At 45.1% G+C, this 22366-nt stretch overlaps 2 protein-coding genes across 2 annotated transcripts in view; one reads left to right on the forward strand and one right to left on the reverse strand.

Moving 5' to 3' along the window:
• taf5 (TAF5 RNA polymerase II, TATA box binding protein (TBP)-associated factor) overlaps positions 1 to 22366 on the forward strand; it is a 221842-nt gene that overhangs the window by 59306 nt on the left and 140170 nt on the right. The window lies entirely within an intron of this gene.
• Positions 105 to 21958, reverse strand: LOC139919115 (coiled-coil and HOOK domain protein 88a). Its single transcript, XM_071908715.2, has 30 exons — positions 21896 to 21958; positions 21716 to 21807; positions 19649 to 19754; positions 17453 to 17522; positions 16801 to 16859; positions 16500 to 16583; positions 15844 to 15984; positions 15104 to 15282; positions 13836 to 13917; positions 12943 to 13101; positions 12546 to 12692; positions 12141 to 12285; positions 11681 to 11839; positions 11183 to 11632; positions 10845 to 11050; positions 10548 to 10742; positions 9478 to 9608; positions 9157 to 9298; positions 8756 to 8929; positions 8188 to 8349; positions 7602 to 7879; positions 7030 to 7173; positions 6759 to 6945; positions 6252 to 6397; positions 5177 to 5269; positions 4662 to 4894; positions 3528 to 3608; positions 2649 to 2900; positions 2352 to 2417; positions 105 to 2061 (listed from the first exon to the last, which is right to left on the reverse strand). The coding sequence occupies exons 1-30, from the start codon at positions 21956 to 21958 to the stop codon at positions 893 to 895; spliced, it is 5595 nt and encodes a 1864-aa protein (XP_071764816.2). The 3' UTR covers positions 105 to 892.

The raw sequence follows: 22366 nt of genomic DNA on the forward strand, positions 1-22366 counted from the left end.
GATCTGAGAACCAATTAGAATACCGGGCAACCACAACTTCTCGTGCGCCGTTCTTTTATATGAACGATTAACAGCTAGGTTATAATGACAAATCAAAAAACACATTTGATAAAGGGTGTTTTTATTTAAGGGAAAATAACATTCAGGTACGCATTCTATTTTACAAGATTTACACAGTTCCCCATATACAATACGACCATATTTCATTTCGACCAGGCCCAAATTAAAATTTAACCAGATCAAGATAGACCAACGCAAAGCATAGGATACAACCTCCTTCATACCAATACATGTTGTACAGCTGAGTGGAATTCACATAAGAAGTTAAGATAAAAATACTGTTCAAGCATCAAGACATAAATAGAAACAGAAGAAAAAAAAAGCACAATACTAAAAAGGTTTTGGCAAACACAAATATACACAACAAAGGATTGTCAATGTGCTTTATAGGTAAACATGCTAACTTGGGTCACAAAACAAATCTATTTCTTACGTGGCAAAGACATAAAAAAGACGTTAACAATGCATATAGTCCATTTAGTTACTTTATGAGGAATTTGTGCAAAAATCAGAATAGAGAGATGATACAGTGAATAACTGAATATATTACTCAGGTTTACTGATATCCTGAAAAGCTAGTAATGTTACAATGACAAGAGCTGCTGCAGTGGTGTGAAAACAATCAGAACCAAATCATCTAAATATCCGCTATTCCAAGTGCACCTTTTAAGTATAACTGTATAATCAGGATGTCCATGGCAAAAATACATAGATAATAAGTTACAGTGACTTAAATTAAGTTGTGTGCTTCTATTGGTGCGATGAAACAACTGGCCTGGCAACTACCTGTACTATTTGCATGATGACACAACATACTGTGATGTGACTGCTTTCATGCAATTGCGAACTGCTTGTCCTTCTCTTCCAGCCCAGTTGCCTCCTTGTCAACCTCACAGCAATGTCCTCCATCTTGACCCTGCTCACTTCCCATGGTGAGCGATGTTTGTGCTGTGCCGTCAGTGGACTCCTGCCTCAGAGGAGGACAACTGATGTTTTGCACCAGAGACGGGCTCAGGCAGAGGAAGGTCTGGCTCTTCTCGCTCTCGTCCACGCTGGCAGTGGCAGTGACCACAGAATCGCTAAAGATTGTGTTAGAGAAGACAGAGTTGAAAGTGAACGGGGAGCCGAAAAGTGTTTCTTGGACGGGGGATTTGGGGCGATCTATGGCAACAGCCACCGCTAGGTCTCTGGGGGGTTTGACTGGTGGAATGGGATCAGGCTCACTGTTACTGCTGTCTGGGTCTGGTTGTTGATTCTGATTGGCTGCTTCCTGCTGCTCCTGATTGTTGGTCTCTTCTGAAACCTGGACAGGCAGTGGCTCAATCTTGGCTGCCACCCTGCAGTCGCTGTTGACACTGGAGCGTCGGGAAGAGCCCTCCGCTGTGGAAATGACACTGCTGGCTCTGGGGAGACTTTTGGGGGACCTGGACCCCCTCAGGCGCCCCTCTTTCCCCACAGGGGTGGAGAAGCAGTTGAGGCAGCCGGACACTGAGGATGACTTACCCTGAACATACAGCACCGTAATCGGGGAACAAGCTGAGGATCGGGTGACCTCAGCTTTGCTAGAGCCCGATTTTGAATTCATCCCATTGTGCCCCTGGGTCAGTCTGAGGGTTCCTCCTGAATCTGATGAGCGGCGAGCGGCTTTACTGCTGGACCCCCTCCTGATGCTCTTTGTGCCCCTAATGGGCCAGACATCCTGTTTGGGCTCTGGATCTTTCTGTTTGGGTGTGGATTGGAGTTCTACATTCTGAGTGTTGGCGATGGGGATGGTGGAGGCTTTCTCCTTGTGTGTAGTGTTGGAGGGCTGCTGCTGCTGTGTGTGTCGGGGGGTGGAGGTATCACTGGGAGGCTGGTAAGAGGAGGAGGAACGGCGTGATGGCGGCTGCTGGACAGGACTGCTGCCGTTTGACCAGGGCTCGTTGTCCAGGCTCAGGCTGAACTCACCGCTGCTCTCACTCTGGGCCCGACTCTGGATGCCATTCAACCCCGGAGAACCAACTGTGAGAGAGAGCGAATGTTATCCTAAACAGAAATATCAGCTAACTGCCATTTAATGCTTGCAACAGTATATCCAAACAAAAAATACAATTCAACATAGCATCCTTAATGACCAACAGGGGGCAGCAGAGTCAAGCTCTCCTGACAGTTGATGGCCTCTGTGGTCAGCATGGAGATTAACATGAATCAAGGCCATGTTTGCGATTTGATGGATTTACTCATAATTCCCAAGCTGGTAATACATCTGTGTGCATGCTGAATCCTCCAAATGAGTATCCAGAGGGCTTTACCATGATGTTGCAGCTCGTCATTGTCCTCAAAACCAGCTGGCACAGCGCTATCGTTGGAATCCTTGTCTGCGGGGCATAAAATGTCAATGGACAAAAAAGGAGAAATCACTGAATAGGTAGAAATCATTGACAGTGTTCTCATTCATACCATGTCATTCTTTTCAACACTACTACTTTCAGCACTAAAAGCAAGAAAAGCACATGCGAGTGTTGTCTTTGCTCTACCCTACGCGGTACGCCAACAGCTGGCTCATGAAGATGACATCAAACCAAACAATGGCGTATGAATGCCTCTACCTGTCACCCATAGCCCAGAAATGTCTGGAACAGTGTCGGCGGTGTCAGTGGTTGCGGTGGTGTGGAGATGGCCGGATGGCGGAGTGGTGGGATGATGGTGGAGGATGGACAAGATGGAGGAGGTGAGGGATGAGGTCAGTGTGTCCTCACTGTCCTCCTCCACATCAACCTCTGACCCTTCCAGCTGCTCTGAGCTGCCTGCCCACCGGTCCTCCTCGGACAGGGCCGAGGGGTACGCCAAGCTGCTCAGGGCTGGAATGGATGGATCGAGGAACGGAAGAAGTGGGAAGTGGATGAGGGAGGGAATAGAGAGGTGTATTGGTCATAGATATAATGCGGTATTATATCTGTGGAGCTGACAACATGGAGATGGAGATGGGTTGATTCCTCCATAGACCATAATAGTGTAGACCACATCATTGTTTTACAAATCTGTGGTTTCCTCTTTGGCTATAGTTGGCTCCTGGTAAGGCAGAGCTCATGCGGCAGCGTCCTCCTGCAATGCAGTATTTCTTTGACCTCTATTGTTAATAAAGAACCCAGATTGACTTCTAATGCTGCCACTTTGCTAGAAAGTGCCTATGTGTTGCAGATGCTAGTATGTTTATTCACCATATTTATTTAAGTATGATCTGGTGATAGGTATGGACACATTACTAAAATATTACTTCATTGATTTTACATATGCAGGGAAGCGTCCTTGCTGGCAATGATAAATTCTACTTTAGACTAGGGTTACTTTTGCATTATGACAGTGGTAGACAATGAATTTGAAAAAAAAAGCATAGGTACTGCTGGTATTAACAAGTTAGGAGTAAAAAAAAAGGCAAGTGGCTACAGCCATGATGAGGTCAGACACCGGACTACAGACTTTCTTACACATGGAACGACGGAAGAGGGACTTGACTTTGTCTCTGTCCTTCAGCCTGTTCCTCATACGGGGAAAGATTTTCAGTGAAGCTATTTAGCAGCAAGTGTGACCACATGGGAGGCAGAGAGAGGTGAGGGAGGGAGGGGGACGGATGCAAGGACAGAAAGGGAAGAAAGGAAGGAAAGAAGGAGAAAGGGGAAGAAGGAAGGAAGGAGGGAGGAAGGGAAAGAGGGAGGGAAAGACATGGGAAAGAAGGTAGGCAGGAGGGATGGAAGGAGTGGAGAGAATACGTTAACACACAAGAATGACCCAGGGAAGACATATTTAGGACAGTTGAGGGAAGTGTTCACACACATCATGCATCAGGGACACTGACATTTTAGACATGACACATATAGCATATGTCTGCTTTTGAAAGCATTGTATGCAACCCAATACCCACATATTTCTGGAAACATTTTGGAGACACCCGCCATCACATAGAGACATGATAAGTGTCAAATAAGACCTCATTCCTCATGCTTCAGTGTTTGTGAAATACTGACTTTACAAATTTGCTCATAGAATAGTGAAGTTGTCTCCAGCAGTCATGCATATCTCCAGTTTTTGTGTACATTTTATAAAGTGATGCATGGACTTTTGTTGCCTATTAAAACACTGACATCCCTGCCCAGGACACACTGTGTAAAGGTTGTGTAAGATGGCAATTATCACACAGAGAAGCCCACATTCACACAGTGCAAAAAAACAGTTTTACCTTGGAAAATATTTATTTAGCCATATTGGTCTCCTTTGAGATCCTTTGAAATTCTGAGGTGTGAGGGATATTTTTATAAAATCTGGGGGAGAAAACTGCGCTGCAGGGCCACTGAGTGTAGACAGAGCAGCTGCAGCTATCGGCTGACCCATCTCTCCCTGTCCAGTGGCTGTGGGCTGAGGGAGGGTCCTGCCCGAACACACTCCTCCAAGATCTTTCTGCTCTGCCTCTGACTCTGGCGGCGGTGGTCTTGGTGGGAGGAGGGGCCTAGCTGTTACTTCCTGGTCTACAGTCGGTACGGCGGAGTGCCTTTGGTGAACTGGAGAGCCGGTTTCTGCCAGGCCAATGTGAGACGGTGTGGTGAGGTCAAGGAGGTCATACTCACGGCTGTTACGCCGGGGAGAGAGGGCATCAGCTGCCAAGGTGGAGGCCGAGCCTCCGGAGCCATCTGAGCCGACGAAGGAGCTGTTGTCGTGACAGGAGAGGTGCGGCCCCACGATGCCCTCACAGGAGCCCACGTGTGTGGGTGTCAGGGACTGCAGGGAGCGCTCGGACACATGCTCACGGCTATTAGATTTCATCAACTTCTTCAGTTTCAGAGTGATCCAGTTCCCACGTCTGGGGAAGGGTAGACATAAGGGAGGAATGGGAAATCATAACAGAGTGAGAGACTAATTACAAGCAGGCTAATAGGTACGTATGATCTGAAAAGACAGAGAGACATTGATAGAGAGAGAGAGAGAGAGAGAGAGAGAGAAAGAGAGAGAGAGCAACACTCTCTACTAACCAAACAGCACCTACTGATCAAAATGTATCAACTACCAGATGAGAAATGGAGACTTGTAGATTTAAATGTAGTAGTAGTAGAAGTCGTACTTATCACTATTATAGGCAACTTGCCTGCGGGGAGGTGAGGGGTCGTAGAACTTGTACTGGTCCATGATCTTTTCCTCTAGCTTCTCCTTCTGCCTCCTCAGCTCATTCAGTTTGTCACTGAGCAGAGAAAGACACAGAGAGAAACAGACAGACAGAGAGAGAGAGAGAGAGAGAGAGAGAGAGACAGGGAGCGAGAGCGAGAGAATTACCTCTCCACTATGAGGCTTTCTCTGGAGCTATAAGGCATGTGAGGTCACTTGTACTTCAATTGTTAAGTTGAGTAAATTGTGTGTGAATAAAAATGTATGTTCGCATGCTCAAGTATTAGTATAAGTATGACTCTTATAAAAACCATATAATAAAGAATGACCCATTGGACCTTGCTTAACTGTCTAAAATTCAGCACCTTGAACATTAAACACAGCTCTTGGTCAGGAAAGAACTACAGTATTTGTATAACATACAGCATCTAGCGCTGCAGATAGCGGGAGATTTATTCAATGCAGGCCAATCTTGACAGTGGCACACACACTCAGAGCGCAGGAATTTTAGGTCAGTAAACTTTTTTTCAAGCTGGCTGAGCAGTAATGTCAGACAGCATCAATAATCCATGGCCAGCCTGATCCCACAGCTGTTTTGAGCATGCTTGGTGAGCATTGTGGTATTTTGGGTGCCCTAAATAGTCTGGTTGTGACGCTTTGTGTTTTGGTGCAACGATGCTTCCCACATATTACAACGGTTTCTACTTTGTGTCTTTGGTGCATTGTGTTGAGCGCACTAGCTTTGTGCTGTGTGTTAGAGGTTTATGCTGTGCCTAAAGTTTCACTGAGCACCAATGTGGTAGATGAATAACAAAATACTGCAACATAAATCAACACATTAGATCAACATTACATTACTTTACATGACATTACATTATCTTATTATGGAATTAATAACTATGTAGTGCTTGTAGGTCTAAAAAGGTCTAAAAAGATTGCGGTACCATCGTTAGTTATCCTAGTCCCAGGATAGCCTGCCTGTGTATATCTACACTAGCCTTTCACCACAGCTTAGCAGCACTGGTATGATAATGGTATGTTTGTTAATGTTTGTTTACATGTACTGTCTCTGCTCAACGTGAAACAGATCCTTGCTCTCCATTGTCTGCTCCAGCAAGGTTCGGTTCTGCAGCATCAGGGTCTGGATCTGGTTGAGCAGGTGGCGGTTCTCTTCCTCCAGGTTGCCCTTCAACTGGCTCAGCAGCTAGGGCATCGCACACACACACACACACACACACACACACACACACACACACACAACTGGAGGTGAATCAGCATTTTATTAGCAAAAGACATTCAACATGACTGCCAATGAAAGTCCAAACTCTGCCTATCAATGGCTCTGGAGCATGGATAAATATGTATGTACTGTATGTAATATGCTATGAGCTATGTTTGGTAGCAGTTCAGTTACAAACCTTAACTAGCAAGCCAAGTAGCCTAACTTTACTGTATGAAAAAAAAGTTAATTTTGAAACACTGTTCATTGATTACAGGATAAATAAGGGATATTGTAGTTATATACCACAAATACCACACCAGCATAGCCTGCTGCATGTCCATACCTCACACTGGTTGGTGAGCTTTGTGGAGGCGATATCCAGCTGCTGATACTGCTTCCTGAGCTTGGAGAAGTCGGCCTCCAGCCAGGTGTGCTCCAGCTTGGCCTCGTTCATCTGGCTCTTGAGCTGCTTGTGATCAGCTGACAGCTCCTCGTTGTCCTTAAGAAGCTGGCGGTACGTCTGGTTCAGCCTTAACAAAAGATAGACTGTTCATGAGTGTGTATGTGTTACGGAGTGTGTGCGCGCGCGTGTGTGTGTGCTCGTGCCTCCTCACCAGTCCTTCTCGTCGCGGAGCCTGCCACATTCAGCGGCGGCGGTCCTGTGCTGCTCTTTCTCCAAAGCCATCTTCTCCTGCTCCTCCTTCAGGGCTTTCTCCAGGTCTTCCAGCTTGGTCCGCTGCTGCAACAGACTGTTGTACCTAAATGCATTCAAACAAATGCACACATGCAAACATGCAAACATGACCATGAACAGATGTGCACATGCATGCATCTAGTACTACCACATGGGTTGATAGTCCATGGATAATACACAGATTTTAGTGTAGTTTTTACAGCATTCTATGCCTTATACTGATCAACTAGTAGAGGCACTGTAAAATGATTGAGAGAAAAAAAATGTAAAAAGCCGGTATTCACATTAAAACAAAATGTTCAGGTTTTATTAATCTACTGTATGTTGAAATTATATATATATAATTGTATCAATCTCTCTAAATCTATCTTGTTATTCAGACCATCTCAATAAAAAAAGATACTAAAAGAGAATAGATTACCCACACAAATATACACCAGGTATCTGACAAACTATTCTAAACCCAGCCTCCCTATCTTTGCATCCCCCCACCTGTCCTGCAGCGTGCGGTGCTCCAGCTCCAGTGTGCGATGGGCGTTCTTCACGTAGCCATGCTTGCCCATCAGGGCCTCGTACTCCATGGCCTGCCGCTCATGCAGCGCTGCCAGCCGCTCGTGGTCGCGCAGCAGCTGCTCGTGGACGCCGCGCAGCTCCTCCCTCTCCCGCACGATGCTGTCCCGCTCGCTTTCTGCCCCGGACTGCTGCCGCTGCAGCTGGGCATTCTGGGCCAGAAGTGAGGCACTCTGCGAGTTCAGCGTGGATTTCTCCACCTGGGGAAGAAAGGGGTTCAGTTGACTGGGCGTTAATGTCACAGAAATGGTTAAGTAAGACATCTATAATGATTAATCATATTGCAAGTGAATGATGCCATGTGAGGATGATTTCATTGTGTACTGTCTGAATGCATATCTGCACCAGCTGCTTCACTCAATGTAAAGGCCTGACAGACAATCTTAAAGGAATATATCAAGAATCTTTAAGGAATATATCAAGAATATATGTGAGCCCAGTAGCTGTTGTGTTAAGTCTACTACAGTGTGTAGGATGTACTTGAGAGCAGTGTGTACTATAGTAGTACCTGAAGGTTAGCATTGTGTGTCTGCAGGGCGGTGTTGTTCTCCTGCAGCGAGGCAGTCTGCCTCTGCAGGGCTAGGATCTGAGCCTGCAGGCTGTCAGACTGGCTCTCCAGCTGCTTCAGCTGGGCCTGCACAGCCTGCCGCTCTGCCTCCAATGTTGCATTCTGCACAGGATAGGACAGGACAGGACAGGAGAGGAGAGGAGAGGAGAGGAGAGGAGAGGAGAGGAGAGGAGAGGAGAGGAGAGGAGAGGAGATGACAGAAGACAGGAGAGGAGAGGAGAGGAGAGGAGCAAGATCAACATACTGTGCAATATCATATATGTTGATAATTTCTTAATACACTGGCATTATACATTAAGTTGGTTGTTATGATTACTGTGGAATTAAAGTGTTTGTAGAGCATGGAAGTGTTAACTTTAGGCCCGTAGGACAGTGTGTGGTCAATAAACATTAAGTCAGCACTTAAAAGGAAAAGCTGTCATGTTAAGGAACTAATGGTACAATTTTGTAACATTTTCATCCCATAGAGGCCATCCTATATGCCATTCAATAGAGGCCTGCCACTTACATTCCTCTCCACTTCAATGAGGCGGTCCTTGACCTTCAGCAGCTCCTTGGTGGCCTCCTGGCTTTCACGCAGCCATTCTCTCACTGTCTTGCCCGTCTCCCTAGGAGGGGTGGAGCTTGATGCTGCCCGCTCCTCCTCCTCCCTCTGCTGCAAGGCCTCATAGTTCAGCTTCACCTGTGTGGGGCCCAGGGGTCAATGGTCAAATATCAGCTTTGACTGGTGTCACATATCAAAAATATAATGTTTATTTGTTCTATCCAAAAATCTTTCTTTCAAATACAGCAGATTCAAGCACAATGTCCAAGCTGATCCGCAGTAAACTACAATGTATGGTTTGTAGTTTTCCTTTAAACTGATACTAATGCGCCTACAAACTACAAAAAATTAATCATATGACTTACAGTCTTAAGCTCCTGGCGCAGCTGCTGGTTCAAGGAGGAGGATTCCTGCAGACGGGCCTCCAGAGCGGCCATCTTGTCCTCTTTGATCTGGAGGGACCTCTTCAGAGACGACTCCAACTCGGACTCCAGCATCTTGAACCTGCTGCACGGAGGAAGAAGGGTTTTATAGTATACCAACTGTGGCCTACAGCAGTCCTCATTTCATAACACATTTACCTCGGCAGTTACCCGATGGAAAGAACAGAAGGTAGCATTCCAGTTAAACACCTTATTACATCTATGCTCTTAGTTGTGTTGACCAAGCTGTAGCTATATAAGCACCTGTTGTCTGGTGACTCCAGGTCAGCCTGCTGTGTGCTGTCCTGGTTCAGGACCCTCATCTCCAGCTCATGGGCCAGCCTCTCGAGTTCATTGTCCCTCTGCTGGGTCCTCAGCTTCTCATTCACCAGCTCCTACAGATGGACAGTATACTTGGATTATGCTGCATGCGTCTTTTTATTCCCTTTTTGTTAGGGATGGAGAGTCGATTCTCGATTCATGTGTCTGTGTCAGAGAAGACTCAGATGGAACTGCGGTAGCTAACTTGTGTGTTTGGTGGTTGTATGAACTTACGCAGAGTTTCGACTGACATGGGGTTGAGTAGATAATGACAGAATTTTCATTTGAGGTGAACTGCTCCTTTATGGTCAGGATATGATTCCAAAAGCATAGGTGAAAAGTTGAAAACAGACATGTCCAAAGCTTCCACTACATAGAGGCAGGAGCTTCTTTGAGATCATGAGTTTTGCAAACACAGGCTACTCAGAGGCAAATGGCCCATAAGTTCACAGAAGTTTGGTTGACACCCACATTACTACCAACCCACATTTAATTTGTAGGCCCAATTAAACAATTCCTCTATCCTAGAATCAGCAGGCCATTGTTCTTTTGAAAGCAATTGTTCCTACCAGCTGTGCTTGTCATTCACGACAGAGGTAATTATGCTCTCTAATCGTCTGGCTAGATTATCGTCACTGATTGGGGTGATGTGAAACAATGCATTCATTGTTTTCAATTGAATTTTCAGATGAGCTTGCTTCAGTGCTTGCTGAATAAACCTGGAAGATTAAATGCTCACTTCCAGAGTGCAATCTTATCCTAAAGTTATTTTAAAATACATTTTTGTATTCAGTTTGTAGTCAGTTCTTTAACTTTTGGATCTTATTATTTTAGTACACAGGTGTTTAAGTGTGTGTGTGCACATGCAGAATCCGGTCAAAGATAAACCTGAGAACCCCTGCAAAACACATGCAACACATGGTGTGTTAGGGGACTGCATGTCAGTGAAGTTTTAGGGTAGGTCAACTAATGATTCAGTAAAAGTAAGCCAGACATCAACTTCCTCCCCTCACCTCTCTGAGGGTGGCCAGGGTCCGCTGGTCGATAGCAGCTTGCTTGGTCAGTTCCCTGTTGTCCCTCTCCAGGCCTTTGACCCTCTCTGCCGTCTCCCTCAAACTCTCCACCTCCTTTCCTAGAAAGCGCATCTCCCTCTCCAGGCTGGCCATACGGACATTACTGTTGTCCAAGGTGGCCTCCTGGATTTCAGCCTGAGACAGAGAAGAGTCGAATAGTAGTCTTGTTATTCAACCATTAGGAAAAACACTTCTTTGGGTCTTGCAGCCAGTCACTACTCAAGGCCACCAACCTACCTGCTGGCGGAGTCGTCGATTCTCTTTCTCCAGCTGCCTCTTGTCCCTCTCCAGGACTGAGCTCTCCTGCTCAAGGCTCTGCTTCTCCAGTTCCAGCTGCTCCAGGCGGCGTGAGGAGAGACGAAGCTCCTCCAGCGTGGCCTGCAGACTCTGGTTCTCAGCCTCCAGCTCCTGAACCTCCGCCTCCAGGCGCTGGAGCTTTCGGTCTAAAGAGGTAGAAGGAGGAGGAAGAGGTCAACTGATAGTGTGGTGAGTGTGTGAGGGAGTCAGTAATTATTTGACTGCATGATTGAATAATCTACTGATTTGTTGATGTATACTTAAACAATAGAACCTACCAGTGTTGTCAAGGGAAGCCTGCAGGCGTTGGTTCTCCGTGTCCAGCGCCCTGCACTTGGCCTCCAGCCTCTCTGTGTGCTTGCTGGCATAGGAGGAGCGGGTTGGCAGACCCGTGATGATGCTGTCACGGTAGGGGCTGCTGGTCTTAGAGGCGGGGGAATGATCACGAGATCCAACAACACAATAGATCCGATTATGATTGTTCTCTAATACCTCCAGATCAGACATCAGTTCTTTCAAATGATCCCCACTCTCCCCGTCCTCTAGCTGTCCTTTCTCCTGATCAGTGAGGAAGGTCTCACTCTCGACTCCCTCCACCTCTTCTGCACGGGCTTGCTGATGGCATTTTGAGTCTCCATTGAGTATTTGCTGTGTTACTGTACTGGACAGCAACACATTAGTACTGTTCTCTAAATCTGAGAAGGAGGTTTGGAGACCCAAGGATTGTTCTGCTGATGAGGTACAGCTATTGGTGCTACAGCCTCCCTGGTAGACACGGTCGTGTTCTTGGTGGTTATAGTTGTGTTGTGGGCTGCTGTTAATGCAGATGGTTCTGAGCTCCTCGATGGTCCTCAGGAGGCTTTGGTTCTCTTTCTCCAGCTTCAGCATCCGGCTGCGGGTCCTCTCACTCACCTCCTCGCTCAGGGTCTGCTGGCCTGTAGACAAACACATCATGACAATGTACTTCTGTCCAAAGCAGAAAACTTCAGGTGGAATGAGACACTGAATGAAATCAAATGCTATAAGCAGGTCTTCAATGTTGAATGAGTGTACAAAAGACAGATGAGTCGAGATAGTCTTTCAAGTAGATAAATAGATCTAATAGGTGGAGACAATCATCCATCCATCCATCCATCCATCCATGCATACATTGACCATACCCATCTCTTCATTAACCCTACCCATCCCATCCATTAATGTATCCTCCCACCCCTCCACCCCATCACCAGATCTTACCCTGGGAGTTCTCTGTGGTCTTGGAGAGCTGCTCTAACTCCCAGCCCAGGTGTTGGGACTCCTCCATGCTCCTCCTCTGGGCCAGACACAGAGCCAGGTTCTCCTCCTGCAGCTCCTCTATGCGCCTCCGATCTGCCTCCTTCTCCTACAGTGGAGACACAGAGGTGGGAGAGAGGATGACTCAAAAATGTATGGATGGGGAGTACTAGCACACATATGAGCACGTATGAGTCCAAGCCTTTCTCTATTCCTTCTACAATGATTACCATGTTGCTAACAGAGTGTTGGGAATGCCTTCAGATAAGTGTCTCCAATTTTTGTTTACATTTTGCAAAGTGACTCCTGTTGCATGCTTGAAATACTATAAATGCATTTCATCCTATTCTTCCTCTACAGATGTCTGACCTGCTCCATGTCATGGACCCGGGCCTTAAGCAGCAGGCTGTGCTTCTCCAGCTGGTGGATTTTATCAGAGCGCGCCCTCCAGCCTGCCACCTGATCCTCCAGCACCTCCTTGGTCTCCTGTAGCACCCGATTATCCTCCTTTAGCTCCTGAGACGCACAAAAACACATTCAAGATTTATATACATATACAGATGATGAGATCCTCAGGACAAAGAGTTGTGAAAAATACAATTTTGCTTTTATGATAGTGATGGATTTTTACTTTCCAGGGGGATAAATAAATCATCCAATAAATCAATTAGAAATTCTTTAGCATCTGATTGTTGCTTCAGAGTAATGATTTCCTAAGTCTCAAGATCTCATGTCTCTGGTGAAAATGTTATAACTCTGCATCCACCTCCACTTTGGCCTTGAAGAACTCCATCTTGTGCAGTTTCTCCCTGTAGCGTCCCACTTCACTCTCCAGCTTGTCTGCCTTGATGGCTCTCTCTCTCAGGGCGTCCAGCTCGTCCCGGTAGGTGCGAGCTGCACGGGCGTCCACCAGCAACTGGGAGTTCTGGTGCAGGTGCAGACACAGTAAAGGTTTATAGCTGGAATCAAAGTACATGTAGGTCTGCACAACATTCTCACTCAACCAGTTTTTACTGTGGGAAATAGTGTTTCGACTGAGTTGGTCTTCGTCAAGAGTCTCTAAATGTTACAATGTTTGAAAGCTGATGCAGACAGGTTAAAACTGAACTTGTGTTTTTTTCCACTATGAGATTATGTGATGTTTTAACAAGCTATTTAAAGGGGATTATGGGTACTGTCTCAAACACACCTGACCAGTCAATCGGTCAAAACCAAAATAAGAATGTTATGCAGACCCACTTTGATTTTCACAAGTTGATCCTTACAGCACCATTAGAAGACCTGGATATGCACATCACTATATCTATTCTAGTTTATCCAAGGTTTGAAGCAAAACCTGTGTGTGCCTGTGTGTGATAAAAAGTACAATGAAGTAAAGTAGACAACGTTCATTTTTACAACATCTAACCATGCTAACTGGTGCAGCCCAAGTCTCAAGGCTAAAGCATACAGGCTACATAGATTACAATGTGAGATCTCTTGTTGACACAAATCCATAGGAGCTTTAGTTGTATCTCTGAGTACAGCTGTTTAAATAGTGTGCATTAATCTGTATAATCTCTGATGCAGAGCGGTGACAGCGGTCAGGAGGTTACTGTGTGTCACTGTTGGACGGAGCTGGACTTTATTTCATTCTTCTCTATTCTAATCAATTCAAACCTCCTGCTGGATCCTCTTCAGCTCCGACTCCATGTTCTCCAGCTCATGTCTGCAGTCCAGCATCTGCTCACTCTTCTCCTCTCTGGTGGGGGTTGGGTGGGCGGCACAGAGAGAGAAGCGGGCTGGTGGGTTAGTATGCACTGTACAGTACTTTTCTATACATTTACATACTACGCAGGACCAAATGCACGTGTGTGAGCACATATACACACACGTACTCCCCATTCAATCACAATTACAACAACACAAAATTTGTTTCAAATGTTCAACACACACACACACACACAAACACACACACACACACACACAAGTGCAGCATGAAACCTCTCCTCAACAGCCTGATAGCCTATTTTCGACAAACCCATGCATGACCTCATCTTTCAGTCCCCAGAGGGCACAAGCTTCGTTTTCATAGATGTTGTTTCTTCATATTGTAAATCTATCACTTTGAAGTAGGTACTGTTGCATTTTCAGACATACATAAAATAACTGTTCAAGGCCAAGGCCATTCAAAAGTGCAAAGTCATGCCATATTTGATGGCTTTATGTGATAATGTGGTTGCTCAGAGGCAAGAGTCAGCAAATCCCAACAGCTGAGCGAGAGAGAACAGTAGAGCAGAGGAGACCGGGATGGAAAGCAGAGATGGCAATTGAGGTCTTGATCAGATCAGGGTTAGTGTGTGTGCGAGAGTGTGCCTGCATTTATGTCTGTGTGAGCGAATGCGCATGCGGTATGCGTAGAAACGCAAAGCCAATGTGGGTCAGTGGCAGAGCACGACCATAGAACTTGCCAAGGCAGGCAGCAATGTGGGCCAAACTCCCCCTGGGCATCTCTTATCCTGTAGTATCAGGCTTCATCTCTCTTTCTCTCTCTCCCTCTCCCTCTCTCTCTCTCTCTCCTCTTCTCCCTACTGGCAATTCCCCAGAGCAGCTATCTCAGCTTCCTCACCAACATCCACCCTGCAGAGAAATTCATTCCATACTAAAAGAACATTTAGTGTGGGAATGTGCAACTTCTAGTAGCTAGTTGAGTTAATCTATAAACTTTGACTCCATTTTGGGTATGTGATATATTTTGAACAAGTGGTGACATAGTATTATGCAACACTCAAACTCCAAGGTCCATTAATTCAGGCGCATTCATTCTAATTCTCAACCAACTTGTGATAAGCGAGGGCATCTATTCTGTTAGTGACACAACTAGTACAAATACTCTGAGTTCTGCTCTGTTCCCAGTGAGCGGTCTGAACTGTCCAGTCGGTACTCACAGCTCTTGTCTGAGTCGTCTGATCTTGGCCTTGGAGTCGGCCAGTTCCACTGCCAGGTGTTGCTGGGCCCCCACCTGCTGCTGCTGCATGCTGGGACAGTAGCTGGCGGAGTCGGGGCTGGACGGGCTACTGAGCGGGCTAAACACACCCTCTCTTTCCTGCATTAGCTCTGCTATAGTCTGCAGAAAGGAAGAGATAGAGGAATACAGCAGGTTACAGGTGACCTTTAAGATACGACTCAATACCCAATTTACCCTCAACATCTGTGCACTCAGTAAACAACCAGAAAAGCTTGTGGAAAGCAACAATACCGCTGTGATGTTGAAATTTGTTCTCAGGGATTTTTCACTGTGTTGCATCATCCAGATTGCAGACATGATGTCCTAATTAATTTATAGCGTAAATCCAACATCATGCCCAGTACATGTTCAGATTCATACAGAGGTTCAAGTTGTGACAAAAAAATATCCAATTAATTTGATATTACCTCTTTGATGGTGACTCTTTGACACCTCTTTGACTTAAAAGTTTCCACAACATTCATACTTACTGATAGCAATACTCTACTACCACTCTACTATGGAGGTGCTCTTGAGCAAGGCACTTAACTCCAGTAGAAAACTGGTTGTACTGGGCTGATCAAAGGTGTGAGTGTGTGTAACTGTGTCATTTAGTTTCCCTAAATAAATAAGGGTTTAAAAAACAAGACAACAAATCAAAAAACAAGCAAGCGTGGGTACCTCCAGCTGGGTGTCCCTCTGGTCCAGCAGGTGTCGGAGGTGCAGGGCCATGTTCCTGGCCACCGCCTCCAGCTCATCTGGGTGCAGCTCGCTGGCCTCCAGCCACTGCAGGTCCAGCACGTTGTCCTGACTGTGGGTCAGCTGGTACGCACCGAGAGGGACGCAGTCAGGGCGGGACAGGAGAGGACGAATGAAATATGAAGAAACACACAGCGGGACAAAGAGCCTCACATAGAGACAGCGATGATTTCACTGCTTTCAGATGATTCTAAATAACCGGTACTAGTGAAACAGGATCAAACTTGTTTGTGGATATCAGTATATCATATGACAATATGAAGAGGGTGAGGTGTGGGTGGTGATAAGAATGACCAGTAGTCTTCTTCCTTAAAGCTATATCCCAAAGAATTTACAATAAACTCTCTATTTCTCCTGACATATTCCGCTCACAAGACTCACATTTCATTTGACCTTCTCTACTGGGGGCGATGCTGAATTTATTCTACATGCATCTCCAGATACAGCTGTGAGCAAGGCCACTCACAAACCGATTTATGACAACGCTGTGGCTCTGCGGAGCCCATGTTTCACTGTTTATTATGGTTGCCGCTAGCATGTGATATAAATTATGGATTAACAAGCATAATATCAGATACCTCCTGAATATGTACAGCTATGGCGGCTTTCGTGTCAAAGTCGAGCGTCTGGATCCTCTCGATGTACTCCTCTTTTTTCTCGCACTGAAATTGAAGATGTAAAGAGATTAAGATCTCCAGTAAATTAGCTTGTGCGGTCTGGGGTCCGGTTTCTGTGGAGGGGGTGAAAAAGGGGTCATTCTGCACACAAACTTGACACAACAACGTCCTACTACAGACTAACATAGACATAGAAAAACACAAAGAAAGCCACACACACCCGCATAAACTATAAAAACCCCAACTTCAAATGAGTGTATACCTGGACAGCACATCCCAGCAGTAACAGCAGCAGCTTCTTCATTTCCTCCAGACTTTGTTCTGTGGGGAGTAAAAACAAGTTCAGCACCTAAAATAAAACTCTGTGATTAAAAATACTGAGAACTGGTGGGATGGATTTAGGTTGAATAGAGTGCTGGTGGGTGAATTTGGGTCACCACTTGCCAAAGCCGTACCATCAAAAGCTACTGTGGTTATCAGACTGATAGGTGTGCAATTGAATTAAACTGCTTAAGACCCAGCTGAGGAAATATTTAAAGGGTTTCAATCCAAAATGCTTTAGCCTCATGCAAGCAATCATGTTATTATATGGTAATGATGGATGTCTCATTTTAGAACGAAACTCATCATTTTCTTTTAGGCTGTTTCTAATACTTCACACTACAGTAAGCAGCATATTTCCCTGGTCTACACTAAGTCCATATTAAAACATACCCCAACCTTAGACTTTTTAGATGACCTATGGAAAATCAATGCTGCACATATTGAGCATCAGCAAACAGACTTTAACCAGACTTTCAACCACACACTGACATAGCAGGTCTGACAGTTTTAATCTAGATTGAATGCACTGATCATTTAGAGGAGAGTGAAACAATACTCTCTGTCTGAGCTTCCTTTAAAAAAACGCATACCACAGTACGGAGTCTTGCCAAGCAGCAACACGTTGGGCAAGGGAATCATAATCAACTGTCTCAGATTATCCTGCACAAAAGGAAGAGAAAAAGAGGTGGATGAGAGAGAGACAGGCAGAGAAAAAGGGCAGATAAGCACATTTCAGCCAACCGAGACGAGGACAGAATAAAAACACTTGTTGGGGTGTAGCCAAAGGTATCTGAATGGAGGGTATGTGTGTATGTATAGCACATAGCAGCCGCTTAAATAAATGTAGAAACACAGCCAACGAATGGAAAGTGACCTGAATGGCTAAATGACAGAGGCAGTTTCCCTGGTGCAGTGGTGAAATCCCCCAAAACCGTGGCCACCCAACTCTCTTTCAGACTGTATGTGGTGTGTGTGTGTGTGTGTGTGTGTGTGTGTGTGTGTGTGTGTGTGAGTGTGTGTGTGCATGTGTGTACAGTGTGTGTGTGTGTGTGTGCACCGCAAGTGCACATGTGTATGTAGGGCAATAATGATTGTTAATAGTTTCTCATGAGAAACAGAGACCCTCTTATGTTCAGGAAACTATTACTAATTCCCAAGTGAGAAAAAAGCTGCAGTTGACGAGGGTCATTTGGCTTTTGATGCAATAAAGCCTGCCGGCACCAACAGTCACATTTTCCAGTGACTGCCACCCTATTACCATTAGGCAACGTTCAACTGACAGGACTGACTCTCCCAGCTCCCCCTGCTTTCCCAGCTTACAGCATGTCTGATGATGGAGAGCAGCACTTCTCTAGACCTTTGCGGTATTACAGAGAATTTAGATAAGGAATCTTGTTTTGTGGGTTGGAACAGGATGCAAAATTAGATCTGAAGACTCATTCCAAAACTGATACATACTATAGTAGATTTCAAAAACAACCTCTCAAATGAACTTCTGCCAAACGTGTTAGAGTAAAAGCATACCAGTTGTGGCTATATTATATTATGTCACAGTCAGGTGAAAACTTCTCCGAAACATCAACTTTTCAGGAACTAAGAAAACCAGCCTCGTTTTCAGCCGGAGCAGTGGACCACCATGCATTTTTGAGTTTATCCACTGGGTTTCGAATGGGTTTCATAAGACCAAGGGTGGTACAATCTTCTCAACCCATGGAGGAGCATGCAACCCTTCAATTGACATTACAACATGAAAATCATCAATATTGGAGTTACAAGGTCTTCACATGACAATAGTGATTTGTAAGATATAATGGATAACCTACATCTGTACTTTTTTTTTGCAATAGACACGCTTAAGAATCCTATTAGTCTATTCAAGAAAGAGCTGCATTAGTCATCATTTACCACCAGTCTGAAGTGAATTAATTATACAAGATTTTGCTTATTTCTTCATTTTTTTTGCAGAGCAAGATTTAGGCATGATTAAATTCTATCTCCTTTCCTTCCTATCAAGTCGTCGGGTGGGAAACCCAGTTAACTGAGATTAGAGTGAACTGTCTGTCACCACAAGTGAGAACCAGACTAAAGGTGTTCTGTGACCTAATTTTGTTGTGTTAACTAAGAGTAACTACAACAGAAACTAATGATAAGTCCAAATCATAAATATATGGCATTTATCTATGGTAACATAAATGATAAAAAAGGCATCACTCCATCACTGCACTATTCTGCAGACCTTGATTCTCCTCAGTCAAATTACTTTTCTCCTGATCTTAATACATGTAGCGACTGCAGGAAGAAAGCTTAGCTCAAATTGTACTTAATTACTAAAACTGAGCTCGGCACAGAAAGAAAATCCCAGGTCCAACAGCAGCGCGCTCTGCCCGAGAATCTCGTGACTTCAAATGGGTCATGCTAAAGCTCTGGCCGATGTGGCTCTGACTGCAGCTTTACTGTGGCTAGCTGCTGGTGGCTAACCTAGCTCCTGTGCTGATTGCACAGATGTTTACATGGCTGATATTTAGGGCATGCATCTTAAGAAGAGCCAGATGATCTGCTAGCAAGCTGGACCTGTGGTGATGGGACAGATGTGCTACCGACTACACTGTGTGTTTGTGTTTGTTTGTGTGTGTATCTGTGTGCCTATGCATGTTGCAATGTTGAGATCCAATTTAAAAATCCAAGTCAAATGTTCCGGTATCATAATCCGATGTAGAGAGAGAGAGACAGCATAATATCCCACAGCTTGGATGAATATTTTATGGTGGAGAAAATGTGTAACTCACCAGATAAAAAGTCTTGATTTGACGGACAAGGAGGCTCAGGTTCTGGACCCTCTGACTTGCATCACTTTTCACCTTGTTGACACCCTGCAGTGTAGCTGAGGGATTTCTTGAGATAGAAAATACCATAAAGGGATTTTACTCGATATTTCTGCTGTTCTCAAACAAACAAATGGTTGTCAAGGGAATGGGGTAGAAGGAGGTTATACAACTGCAACCTGTTAAAAAGTCTTGGCTTGAGGATCCCCATGAAAACATCTATGAGGTTTCTATTCATTTCTAACTTTAGCCTGTGTGACATCATTCCTCTGGGACACCAACTGGACTGTGTGTTCACAGCCAAATGGGGGTAGCATCAGACTTTCCACCCAAATAACCAGGAAAACCCCAGCTGAATTCATGAGCTGTTGGTTAGGACCTAGTATAGTCTGGAGTAGAATTATATGCCAGATTGTGAATGTCACATAGCTGAAATTTTTATGTAAATCATCCATGGGCCTCAGTGCTGTAATGTAGGCTAACTCCCACTGAGTTAAAAAAAAACTCTAACCCTGAACCTAGATCAGTCAACTAATCTACTGTTGACATGTTTCTCATTCATTCTGGCCAGCGATGTGAGCTATCTCTTCAGCAGAGAGAGAGAGAGAAAGTGACAGAGAAAGAGAGAGAGAGAGAGAGAGAGAGAGAGCGAGCGAGCGAGAGAGAGATGCTGCACTAAGCCTATCTGTCCTGTGCTGCATCAGTTTGTCAGCCTCTCTCCGTCTCTGTGCCATGTCTGTGCCTCTGTTTGTCCTGTCCCTCCACCTCCCTACCATCTGTGTCCCACTGCCACTAAACACCAGCAACAAGGCCCTAATCCCAGAGGGTCTCCCAATCCAGGAGATTATCCCCCCTCCCCTCTCCTCTCGGCACAGCATTGTTTTTTCCGTTCAGAGCTGGTTATTGTGACCCTGGGGGATAAGGGGGATGAATGGATACTGTAGACGTGGGGTGGCCAGACAGCATTATCCTCAAAAGCATCGGATCATCATTTATTTTATTTTTTTTCTCTTTTACAACTCAGATAATGTCAACACAGTTATGATGATATCTTTAGCCATGTAACTACATTTTAAAATCAGCAGCCTCCTCCTGGATATCAGGCTGCAGTCAGTGTCTAGCCCCCTAACAGCCTCCCAACAGCCTTTGTCATATTGCAAACTACCAGAAGACCATCGGTTAGTGTTTGTTAGGGGTGATGATAATTCCCTTGGAACATAAGGCAGCCAAATCATAATCTCTTAAGTAGTGTCTTGAAGACTTCTATGATGTCTGTCATGGCTTGGCAGCTCCAGACAGGACGACTACACCCTGGACCAGTTCTCCTCTCTTTTTTTATCTTTACCCTAAATTGATGTCCCTCAAAGTAGGCTGTGTAGCTGAACCAGGTCTGTGCAGCATACACTCATGCTAACTCGAACCTTTTAGGAGAAACACTAACCTGGAACTCATGAGGAAGTTGCATTTAAAGGACTACTGCAGACTACAAAGATCCCCTTTATAAGTGCAGAGTGACAAAGCCAGTACTGTTGTTAGGCTGGTATACTGTTGGATAAGAATCTTAGCGAAGGCTCGACTGTATCAGTATCAGCTACATGGTGTAAAAGAATACTTCACTCTCGAAAAAACACTCAAGATCATTTTTAGGATTACTCCTCTTGACCCAACAGAGTTCACACAACATGCAGTATCACTGAAATTTAAGCACAACAAATAATCTAGGACAACTAAATCACTCAAACTTTGATAATAGTGAATTGCATTGCAACATAGACTATTTTATGGATTATTTTCTGGATGGTTGGTTACTAAGTACCTCAGTGACTGATCATAACTTAATGACAGATCCTATAGTAGGTCTATAGTGGCCTGCAGTCAGTATCACAAAGGTGGGCCAGGATATAGGCTGCTATATCCCTCTGGACACTGCTAACACACTGTGAAATGGGTATGACATGATAAGAAATGTGCCAGATGAAATGCAGAATATAGCTTGCAGCAGAAATGAGTCATTAAAAAGCCATAACTTACATTTGGGTCATAATCTCATTCAAAAAGACTCCATCCAGTAATTCCGAAAAGTCCAATTGCATGCCTCCATCATTTGGCACAAATGTCTTCACCTAAATAAAGAGATTAACACGATGAGTGGTGAAATTAAGAGGCTGCCGCCACTGAGGTTAACACAATCGATCCCACTGCATTCCTTACCCAAGTGACGAGCGGGCTCTGCATAAATTGATCCAGATAGGGCAGAAAAACTCCACTCTCCATCGTTACCAGTGTTGTGATCGATTATCCTCAGCAAAACATCCCAGCTCGTTCAATCAGAAGAGACTGACTGTGATGAACACGGCCCATTACATTCCCCCTCGCGAATAAGCCAGTCTCGCAGGAGAAGTGCAGCATTTAGGTCGGCAGGGATCCCATCCCATCCATCCCATTTAAAACTAGTTGAGTATTTCCTCTTGCAACTGCAGCGGCACTGCGTTAACGTCAGACTGTCGGCGTCTTCAACACAAACTTCACCCGCGGCTTCATATGATTTGAAATGGGGCAGTTTAACTGTCGCTAAGTCGATGTTCCAAAAGAATTCCATCCGCATTTTCCCCGCAACACCACGCACACATCCTTGGTCCTCTGCTGCAAAGGCATCTGTCGCCAACCCCCCCCCCTCCTCCG

This window comes from Centroberyx gerrardi, chromosome 3 (assembly GCF_048128805.1).
Source record: "Centroberyx gerrardi isolate f3 chromosome 3, fCenGer3.hap1.cur.20231027, whole genome shotgun sequence".
Taxonomy (NCBI): Eukaryota; Metazoa; Chordata; class Actinopteri; order Beryciformes; family Berycidae; genus Centroberyx; species Centroberyx gerrardi.

What these genes read in the sequence shown, in the direction of transcription:
- LOC139919115 (XM_071908715.2), bottom strand. Translation starts at nt 21,958, where the DNA reads ATGGAGAGTGGAGTTTTTCTGCCCTATCTGGATCAATTTATGCAGAGC. An exon ending in TGGCAAGACTCCGTACTGTG is followed by an intron (nt 16,860 to 17,452) that starts GTATGCGTTTTT and finishes TACTCCCCACAG; the next exon opens with AACAAAGTCTGGAGGAAATG. An exon ending in TGAAGAGGATCCAGCAGGAG is followed by an intron (nt 13,102 to 13,835) that starts GTTTGAATTGAT and finishes CACCTGCACCAG; the next exon opens with AACTCCCAGTTGCTGGTGGA.